General features: G+C 41.8%; 1 protein-coding gene across 1 annotated transcript; it reads right to left on the reverse strand.

Moving 5' to 3' along the window:
• Window positions 1-2,043: 2,043 nt before the first annotated feature.
• LOC143294195 (uncharacterized) lies at window positions 2,044-10,767 on the reverse strand. Its single transcript, XM_076605625.1, has 3 exons — window positions 10,626-10,767; window positions 8,237-8,783; window positions 2,044-2,134 (listed from the first exon to the last, which is right to left on the reverse strand). The coding sequence occupies exons 1-3, from the start codon at window positions 10,765-10,767 to the stop codon at window positions 2,044-2,046; spliced, it is 780 nt and encodes a 259-aa protein (XP_076461740.1).
• Window positions 10,768-11,043: the final 276 nt, after the last annotated feature.

Raw genomic sequence — 11,043 nt, forward strand, 5'->3', positions numbered from 1 at the left:
AGCAAATCGACTGGCCTTGTTTGCATCAGTTTAACATGGTAAGCTTATTTTACCAAACAGGGAATATAATATAATCTCCCCATTTCTGATGTTAGATTTGATCGATATGTGTACGTACTGGTATGTGATCGACTGAGCTCTGAGCGACCGAAGAAAAGCACAGGTAACCCCTCGCCCCTACCCGCCAATCCCTCTCCCTTCATCCAGACAGTTCGGTCGGTAGGCTTATGTGCGAACATCGTGCAATTGAGAACGGTTTATGTACCACCCCAGTTCGAAGCGTTCTCACCACACGCACTTCACAATTTAACGACTGCTCCAACTTCATTCTGATATCTTAATGAGTATTCAATTCCAAAAACAGACGTGCTCTCACAATTCTAAAATCAAGAGAAGCCTGCAATAGGACTTGAACTTTGACACAGTTAAAAATAGCAGATTTCAATGGATATGTTGAATGAATTGTGCATTACCAGCGCTGGGAGAATTTAAGAAAGCATGCTGGTGACAGATCAGACTGTCAGTTTTGACAGGAATCTCCAAAATAGTGTTGTATATATATATATATATATATATATATGTGTGTGTGTGTGTGTGTGTGTGTGTGTGTGTGTGTGTGTGTGTGTGTGATCAAAACCAACAATATAACTGTCTTGTGCAATGTTCCAATAATATGTCTTCGACATCGTCGTTCGTATGTATGTACACGAGTGGGCATGACCGTTTTAACCCCGCCGCGTAGGCAGCCATACTCCGTTTTCGGGGGGGTGCATGCTGGGTATGTTCTCTTTTCCACAACCCACCGAACGCTGACATGGATTACAGGATCTTTAACGTGCATATTTGAGTTCAAGACTGCTTCCCCAAACCATCGTTCGCAATTAGACTTGCCCGTTCGCATTTACCCTCAGGCACTCCCCTTCTATTTCAACCATTGGCCTGTTGCAACCAATCGGAGAAAGCCTTCAAAAACAGAGGGGCTACATTTGACGATCGACCGACCTGTCTGCACAATACACACATTGAGCTGGTCGCTTCGACTGAATCGTTCGCAATTAGTCATAGCTACCCAAAAGATACAATCGAAGGCAATGCTCATACATAAACTGACAGTAGGTGATGGTGTGGTAATACACTCTGGATGCTGTCTGACAGACATGGAAAGACTAAATGCCTCTCCAGACCATTCACCACCACAACGCCGACGCTTTCACAGTGACCCGTACTATAGTCCTTTGATGGTGGACCGGACGCCGCCCGAGTTAACACGACAGCTGCAGTGCTACCGAGACACACTTGACAAGTGGGCTGCCGACAGCGAAGCCAAGGTAATTTGCTCAGTGTTAACTGCTGACTTGTTGCAACATTTCAGTGTATCGGCGACAAATCAGCGGTTACTTAGCAAACGCTGAATTGCCGCTGTTTGTTTTGCTTTGTGTTAATGTTGAAGACGAAAGGAAGTCGAGAAAAAATGAGAAAGAAAGTAATGAAGAAGCAGGAATGAAAGAAAGGAAAAAAATAAAATGACAAAGGAATTGATGAAGCAAATACGTAAAGAAAGGAAGAAAAAATAAAGGGAATTTCAAGAAGAAAAAAGGCCAAAAATGTTGGAAATCAGGGGAAGGAAGAAATGGGTGAATTAACGAAATAAAGAAAGAACTATTGAAAGATTGAAAAAAAAATGAAAGAAAGTAAGAAAGATCATATGTGTTTGTGTACAAGAGCTCAATGGGGGGAGCCCTATGTTCCTCCAGGTCTATATTCCCCCAGGTCAGTATTCCCCGACGTCTATGTTCGCCCAAATTTACGTTTTCTTGCTGTTTGTTCCCCAGGTCTTTGTCCCTGCAGGTCCCCTAGGTCTATGCTCCATCAGGTCTATATTCTCCGAGGTCGGAAATCACTATTGACCATTATGTTTTATACAATATTAGTACTGTTTCACTGGCTATGATCACTGACCACTAACCATTACTGACCACAGACCACCGATAATCATTGACCATCATTGACCACTGAACACCTCTGGCCACTACTGATTGCTGACTACTGATCACTGACCTCCACTGACCGCTGCTGGCCACTGACCATTTCTGACCACGGATCACTACTGACCATGGACCACCACTGACCGCCGCTGACCATTGATCACCGTTGACCACTGGTATTATAGTCGGCCTGTGACAGCATGCACCATGACCCAAAACTGATTGGTACATGAAGTATTTATGTTGTAACATGTTTGCTACTAAGACCATGCCTACATATTGTAAAAACAGTCGAAATATGTATGCCTCTGCATAACAGTATTATGATGATTTGATTATGTAATAAATGTAAACAATATTAGCCGGCACATATTTTGCTGAAAACCTTGTCATGTTTGATCTCATTTACAATGTGTAAGAAAGTGTGGGAAGTCCCCCTTATTTTTTATCAAAATTATTTCGTTTGTTACCGGAGTTGCTTTCTTGTCTTTTCCAATGTAAATCTTAGAGAAAGATGAGAGAGAGGTAAAGAAAAGATAAAGAGGGGGCGACGACAACGACGATATTGATATTGACAGTGAAGTTACAGCCAAACCATGAAAGCGTCAAGATGTCTATGTGCCTAACTATCTTTTGTTCGACTCGTAGTACATAATATGCAACAGCTCATGCTTTCACTCCATTTAGCAGTATTCACATGATGTTTGGGCCTTAGGCGCCCTGCTAAAACCGCTACGATGTCGCACTGCGTCAGACTTGCAAACTGATGAAAGTACCACATTTTCAAAACCAAATAATCGATTATGCAGAAACCTTCATCATTCGATTTTGGGAGATTTATTTACCACTATCTATTCTGTCATATCTGCATAATTTTGTTTGCATACCTTTTCATCGGAGGAGGTAAGCAATATCTCTTTGCACTTTTGAGTGAAAGATAGAGCATCCGAGACGCAATGGTCGATTAAAATATGGTCATTCTTCATTTTTTGTGTGTGCTAATTTGACAACACTGGTATACCATACCGCCACGTTATCATCTTTGTCGGTGCTCCATGTTTTCTGTTCCATTGAACAGAATAAAACAAGGACGGATAAAGTAACATGTTTGTTTTGAGAATTTTTCAAAAAGTGCTAATTAAATCAAATATGTTGAACTTTACTACTTTTTGCCTTTCTGATGCAATGATCATCGATTCACAGCGCTGATGTTTAATCTACAAGACCAAGTATAAGTTTGAAAAAAAGGAGAGCTCCTGTTGATGAAAAACAACATGATGCACAGTTTCAATTCTATTTTTCTTTTCAGTACAGACTGTACAGAAATATAGTTCAGTTCAGTTACTCAGGGAGGCGTCACAGCGTTCGGACAAATCCATAAACGATACGCCACATCTGCTAAGCAGATGGCTGACCAGGGCAGCGTAACCCAACGCGCTTAGGCCTTGAGGAAAAATATAAAGATAAATAAACATGGGGCCATACCTATGCTTATAATCCTTAGTCTCCCTCAGTGGAACCGACATTTCCCTTTGAGTCTTTCCTCTTCCGTCCGTAATCTTGGTGTCATACTTGACTAGTCTCTTTCCTATCAGCAGCACGTTGCAAATATATGTAAATTGTGTTACTTTAAAATTCGCAAAATTGCATCCATTCGTCATCTCCTGACTGATGATGCAACCAAAACTCTCCTCTGTGTCTTTGTGCTGTCCCGCCTGGATTATTGTAATTTTCTACTTGTTTTTTTTCCCATCATCTGCACCATTTCAGTGGCATTACTCCCACGCCGCTCATTTAGATTCCCCCATACACGGCCATACCCGGGTTCATCTGTCAAAGTTCCATTGTCGGCAGTCCGCAGGGAATCATCAGTGTTAGGTCGCCAGGAGGCCACACACCAGAAGAGACCCTGCACTGCTGCTGAGTCACTTCGGTGGTATTAAGTGGTACCTGTTCTGATTCAACGTACTTAGGACACCACCTACTAAGCCACCTACTAACGATAATAATAGCTTAGTCGCGGATCCAGACTGAGTGAGCGTCCCTCCCAGAGTGGAGACCGCCACCACGTCCCTCAAACAACAGCCCCCCCCATGAATCTGCCGACACTGAAGACATTGACAAGACTCGCCCCAAGCACAGAAGTGGAGGGGTATCGAAACTGAGGTCAGCATGAGAGCAGGGCACGAAAGGCCACAGACTTTGAGACTGTTTTGTTTATATTAATGATGATGAAGGAAGAGGAGGATGACGACGATGACGATGTTGCTATGGAGATCCATTTTGGTTTGGGACTGCTTGACAAAGCTTTACCCTACGCCTCCTGTCATAATGATATCCCGGCGTTAACCGGGCCCGAGAGATACAGACACTTGCAGTGTTGGTCAGGTAATTAGAGCAACACACCCAAAGACGCATCCTTGAAGTGGACGACACTCGACTGTGTGGTCCCAGTCTCCCCATTTAAGCCCACAGCACACTCAACTCTGGTTAGGAGCCGGCCACGGGCCGAAAAACCCATCTCCGCTGGGATTCGAACCCGCGTCCTCCCAGCCGTCAGTCCGCGACGCTAACCACTTCGCCACGGCGGCTGGTTAATTTCCTACTTGTTGGTTTACTCAGCTACCTCATTGCTAGGCTTCAGAAAGTCCAGAACTATGCTGCTCGTCTTGTCTTTCGTTTCTTTAAAGTTGATCATGTCTCTCCTTGCCTTCATGCTTTACACTGACTCCCAGTACAAGAAATAATTATTTACAAAGTCGTCTCTTTTTGTTTCAAGTCCTTTGAGGCTACTGGTCCATAGTATCTTTCCGGTCTTATACATAACCTCACGCCAACTTCTGACACCCGTCTGTTCGAACCAAAACGTATGGCCAACGCAGGTTTTCATACCACGCCCCCCATTCTTTGGAATCAGCTTCCTCAGCCTCTCCGTCACTCATCTTCACTGCAATCTTTCAAATCCAGTCTGAAGACCCGCCTTTCCTCCTCCTGAATCTTCTTCTTCCTCTTCATTCGTGGACTGCAACTCCCACGTTCACTCGTATGTACACGAGTGGGCTTTTACGTGTATGACCGTTTTTACCCCGCGATGTAGGCAGCCATACTCGTTTTTTTCAGGATGTGCATGCTGAGTTTGTTCTTGTTTCCATAACCCACCGAACGCTGACATGGATTACAGGATCTTTAACGTACATATTTGATCATCTGCTTGCGTATACACACGAAGGGGGTTCAGGCACTAGCAAGTCTACACATATGTTGACCTGGGAGATTGGAAAAATCTCCACACTTTACCCACCAGGTGCCGTTACCGAGATCCGAACCCAGGACTCTCAGATTGAAAGTCCAATGATTTAACTACTCGGTTATTGCGCCCGTAGAGAGAGAGAGAGAGAGAGAGAGAATGTGTATTTTAATGTTACTTTATTTCATTTATGTCATATTTATATATTCCTTAATTTCTTTTTCATTTCATTTTATATTATCATTATTTCATATTTCTTTCTTTCTTTCTTTCTTTCTTTCTTTATCTTACCAAGAACAGGCTCGTATAAGGTCTGTCCATTGCATTGGGTTATGCAAAGATCAGGTGAAAACTATATGAATGCGTCTGGATGCTTCTTAAATCTGAAACACTCTCTCTCTCAATGTGTGTGTGTGTGTGTGTGTGTGTGTGTGATGTAGATTATTTAAATGTTTGTTGATAAAAAGATGACAAAAATTGATTGCTCATAATTCCACCACAAGTAATGAAAAGTTAGAATAGCAGCAAACAAAACAACAAAAACGGGTAAATTGGTCGTGCAGAAAACTTTTTAATTTTTTTTATTATATATTTGTGCGTTTAAAAATGATCAGGTTGTTCAGACTAGAATGCAGATTACAAACTGGAAAATAGTTTATTTCAACAATGTACAGACAATAATGTTGTATCTTATTAAGCGATAATAGTGTTGTAATAAAGCAAACGGTTGAGAATGATTTCTTGAAATAGTGTTTATAACCATGACATGAGCACTATAAGGAGAGACTGAGAGGGGGGGGGGGGGACATGTCGATGTGTTTTAATTTTGTTTCATTTTATTTTCGTTATATCTATTTACTCCTTCTATTGTTTTTTCATTTTTATATATATTATATATCATTATTGATTTTTTGATTTTTTTTTTTTAACTGACAGCCTGTTATGAGGCCTGATCAGTGGGTTGGGTAATGCAAAGATCAGGCGTATGTGATCTGTCTGCATCCTCGGACACCTCTTTGAAACTGAAACTCTCTCTCTCTCTCTCTCTCTCTCTCTGTGTGTGTGTGTGTGTGTGTGTGTGTGATACAGATTCTTGAAATGTACGATGATAAAAAGACGTCTTAAAAATTAATTCCTCATAATTCCACCACAAATAATGAACAGTGACAACAGCAACAGCAAAACAACAAAAACTGAAGTAAATTGGTCACGTAGAAGATTTTTTTGTGTGAGTCTAAAAGTAATGTGTTATGGCCCTGATCTAAAAAAATATTTTTAGATCAGTGGTATTAATATGTTCATGGCATCGATCATTTGATGATGGTAGAGGGTGTGTTTTGTGTCATTGTTTTCAAGCCATGTCAGCATATTATCAACAAAGTCAACGAATAACCTCTCAAACACAAACCCATTTAGTTAAACCAAAATTCTTCCTCACCAGAACACAGTGATAACATGACAGACTAGAATGAAAATTACAAACTGGAAAAAAATCAACAATTTACTGACAGCAATGTTGCATCTCGTATCAAGCGACAACAATGCAGTAATAGAGCAAACGCTTCAGGATAATTTCTTGAAATTGTTATAACCAGGATATGACCACTAAAAGCCCACACAGAGAGAGAGAGAACGATAACGATAACAATGTTTTATTCAGATTAAGGCCAAAGCCCTTAAGGCTCCTGGGCCATAGAAGTTCACGTTTCACGTTCACGTGAACAATCGGGCCATAGGATTTCACGCTTGGCTGTTCACGTGTTGCGCGCCAGTTCTGCTTTGACCGAGTTACCGTCAACATGGACTCTTCGGATGAAGAAGATTGCCTCATTCTGCTTCTACTAAGACGGAGGAAGAGAAAGAGGCACAGAATTTGGAGCCGAGAGCACTTCCTTCTGAGAGAAACCCGTGGTGAATTCCACCGAACATTCCGTTATCTGCTTGACAATCCCGATGAAGAACTGTTTTTCAATTATACCAGGATGTCATACAGGACTTACGATGCCTTGAAGACCCTCGTGCTGGAACATCTACAGCCAGGTCAAACAAACTGGAGAAAATCGATCGAAGCAGAACAAAAGCTCATCATTACTCTCAGGTTGGTACTTATTAATTTGGATAATGTGGTGTTGGTCGTAATGATCTAGGCTAGGGTAATTTGTGTAGTAGTCAGCGAGTCTACTTTTGAAAACGTTCATACTGGGTGGTGAGACCTCTCTTCTCTTGTGCTTACAAAGTTATATTTGTTTTCATTAAATTCAATCTATAGATTTGTGTTGTCATAAACTCAGTCTTAATTTTTTTTCAAAAGACATAAAATGACGACTTAAAGAAGAAGAAGAAAAGAAGAAGAAGAAGAAGCTGGAATGTAATTAATTTATACGCACATGAAATTTATTCAAACACACACACATTGAGACACACACACATACACATAGAGACAAACTCACTCACAAACACGCACGCACACACACGCACACACACACACACGTGTATAGAAAAACGCAAATATGTTTCTGAACGATTTAATGAGTATGGCACGGTGCAGTAGGAATATTGTACGATTGTGATGGTGTCAACATGGAACTCGTGAGGGGAGATTAAGATGGGATACAAAAAATGTTGGGATGACAGAGAAGAGTGTCGTAATTGTCACGATATGTTCCTGTGATGATGACTGACAATAATGTCTTAATCGTCACAATCAATGTTCCTGTGCTGATGACAAAGAAGAGTGTCAACATTGCCACAATCAATCTTCCTGTGGTGATGACAGAAGGTCCACATTACAACGATAAATGTTCCTGTGGTGATGACAGAGAAGAGTGTCAACATTGCCGCAATCAATGTTATGAACGAATTTTACAAATTATGATAGGTAGGAAAGTGGTAGGTTTGTGATGGTGTTGGCGATGGTGTCGACATGTAACTGTTGTGGGGTAATTGAATTGGGATGAAGGAATGTCCGGATGATGGAGAAGAGTGTCCAGATTGGAATGATAACTGTTGCTGTTGTGTTTTCTGAATATGAAGGTTTTTCAACAGCTGCAGTGTTTGGAGCTGGAACTCCTGGAATTGCTCGTCATCGAGAGCATCTACCCGCGGCATGATGGAAGTGAAAAATCCCATCCGTGTAGATTCAGATTTCCTCTCAATTTTCTTTTTCAACAAAGACAGGATGAGTTCATCATTGTCTTCGTCTTTCCTTTTCTTTTGTTTTCTTTTTTCCTTCTCACTTCCGGTTCTTCTCTCCGCCACAGCAACTGCTTCCTCAGGGACAACTACTCCATCATCATCGCTCCTAATGTCAGCGTCATCCATTGCAGTTTGCAAAATGTCCCCTTCTTTTGGGTCACTTTCTTCATCACTCAACTGGGGCAGGTTTCCTTTTGAAGTTCTGATGTCCTTGATAGGAATGAGAAATTCCATGTGTTTCATGAACTTCCACGGTTTGCATTTTTCTGCTCCGCTGCCCGATTTCTTCTGTGTCCGTGCCAAAGCGTTGTTGTGACAGCGAATGAGTGATATCCATACATCCTTTGCAGTTGTTCCTGAAAAAAAAAAAGTTAATAAATTAATCATCATGGAAAACTGTGACTCATGTGTGTGTGTGTGTGTGTGTGTGTGTGTGTGTGTCTGTGCGCGTGGTAAGTCATTATTTTTCGCCATGTCCCCCACCCACTTCCATTGTCTATGAGGACAACTATCAGGATGACTTGTAAAGAGAATTTTTAGACAGACTTTTGTATAATGTTGTTTGTGAGCTCTGGATGACTAATGTCCTTATGACAAGCGAATTGCTCCTTACGTTAAGGTACAGCTGCATGCTGGGAACCCTGATATTTATTTTCTTAATTCTTTTTGGTTTACAGGTATCTGGCAACGGGAGCCTCCGTCTCCTCCATGACTGTCCCCTTTCACATGTCTCGACGATCCATCGCAAGGCATATCAACAAGACGTGTCAAGTTCTGTGGGATGTACTGGAACCACTTGAGTTGAAACGACCAACAGAGGATCAATGGTTCCAGATAGCTCAACGGTTTGGTGATTTGTGGGATTATCCTTCTGCTGTCGGTACCATAGACGGCAAACACATTGCTCTTGAGAATCCAGACAACAGTGGATCTATGTATTACTGTTACAAAGGATTCCCCAGCATAGTGCTCATGGCAGTGAGTGATGCAGATTCATGCTTCATTCTTGTAGACTGTGGACAGTATGGCAGAATTAGTGACGCCGGAGTGTATCAAACATCCAACTTGTCCAAGTTGCTGGAGCGAGGAAAACTCAATATTCCAACAGCAGGGTTCAAGGTGAACACCACAGAAAGAACCATTCCATTCATGATTGTAGGAGACGAAGCATTCCCTCTTAAACAGTATTTGATGAAGCCATATGCAGCAAGAACTCTGGATCAGGAAAAGAGGATCTACAATTACCGCCATTCACGAGCACGACGAACAGTTGAATGCGCTTTCGGCATCCTCGCAAGGAAATTTGAAATATTCCAAAGACCAATGAGAGTTCAACCTGATGCAGCGATCCTGTACACGAACGCAGCTGTAGCACTAAACAATTTCATCCGCCGGCGCGATGGAATTATGGTTGACAGGACGTCTGAGGTGACCTACGAGGTGGTGGAGGGAGATGGCAGAGGCATGTTTCCCTTGGAAGCACACACCCATGCAGGAAGACCTTCTGATGAAGCTATGGCTGTACGAAACAGTGTGAAAACATTTTTCAATGACCCGCAGGGAAGTGTTTACTGGCAACACGAACACGTATTCCGAAATGTCAATGCAAATGAGATCAATTGAAACATACCGAAAAGACACTTGTTGAATTGAATTTTGAGTTGAAGACAGAACAAAATTGCATATTAATCTGTACATGTTCAATGACCGCTGAAAAGTGTTTGCTAGCAATAGGAACACATAATAGGCCTACAAAATGTACTTGTAAATGAGATCAATTAATACAGACTGAAATGTCAACTAATATTGAATTTTGTAGTGCAGTCAGAACAAAATTAAATATCAATCTGTACATGTTCCATGGCCCCCAGGGAAGAATGATCACTAGCAACAGGAACACATTATTCGGAAATGTGATTGCAAATGACATCAATTAAAACACAATGAAAAGACAAGTAGTACAGGTTTTTGTGTTATAGCAAATTTGGATTATAAATCTTTACACGTTTCCAACTTCTCCCTCCCTCACTCTGTCTCTGTCTTTATCACTGTCTCCTTCACTCTGTCTGTCTGTCTGTCTGTCTCTCTCTCTCTCTCACACACACACACACACACACACTGACACACACACACACACACACACACACACAATTAAACAAACACACACGCGCACACACCCGAAAACAATAAACACTTACCTGTCGGTGAATTCAGACGCCCATTCAAGTTCTCCCAAACTTGTGCCTTCTGGTCGTTGTCTTTGTAATCCGCCACACGCGGATCCCACAGCAGGGGCCTTGCTCTCACTAACTCGATCAACTGTTCTCGGTAGTCGTCCATTTTGTTTCGGAAGTTTTGCCCGGATGTCAGTCTAAAAATAATCAGGTCGACCGAGATCTCCGTTTTCACGCATAGAAAAAGTGTGCATGTTCATTCCGCCTTTCACGTGTGAAACGTGAAACGTGAAACATGAAAGGCGTTCTATGGCCCAGAGCAAGTCATACTACGTTTGTCCATTTTTCTTTACACGCGTGAAACGTGAATCGTGAAACGTGAACTTCTATGGCCCAGGAGCCTTACTGAAGGGGGTCATACAAGAAAATAAATAAGGAAAAT

This window comes from Babylonia areolata, chromosome 19 (genome assembly GCF_041734735.1).
Source record: "Babylonia areolata isolate BAREFJ2019XMU chromosome 19, ASM4173473v1, whole genome shotgun sequence".
NCBI lineage: Eukaryota > Metazoa > Mollusca > Gastropoda > Neogastropoda > Buccinidae > Babylonia > Babylonia areolata.

Coding starts and splice junctions, on each gene's coding strand:
- LOC143294195 (XM_076605625.1), bottom strand. CDS start 10,767: ATGGACGACTACCGAGAACAGTTGATCGAGTTAGTGAGAGCAAGGCCC. Junction 8,784..10,625: donor GCGTCTGAATTCACCGACAG/GTAAGTGTTTAT, acceptor TTTTTTTTTCAG/GAACAACTGCAAAGGATGTA. Junction 2,135..8,236: donor CAGAAAACACAACAGCAACA/GTTATCATTCCA, acceptor ATCAATGGTCAG/CGGCGGTCAGTGGTGGTCCA.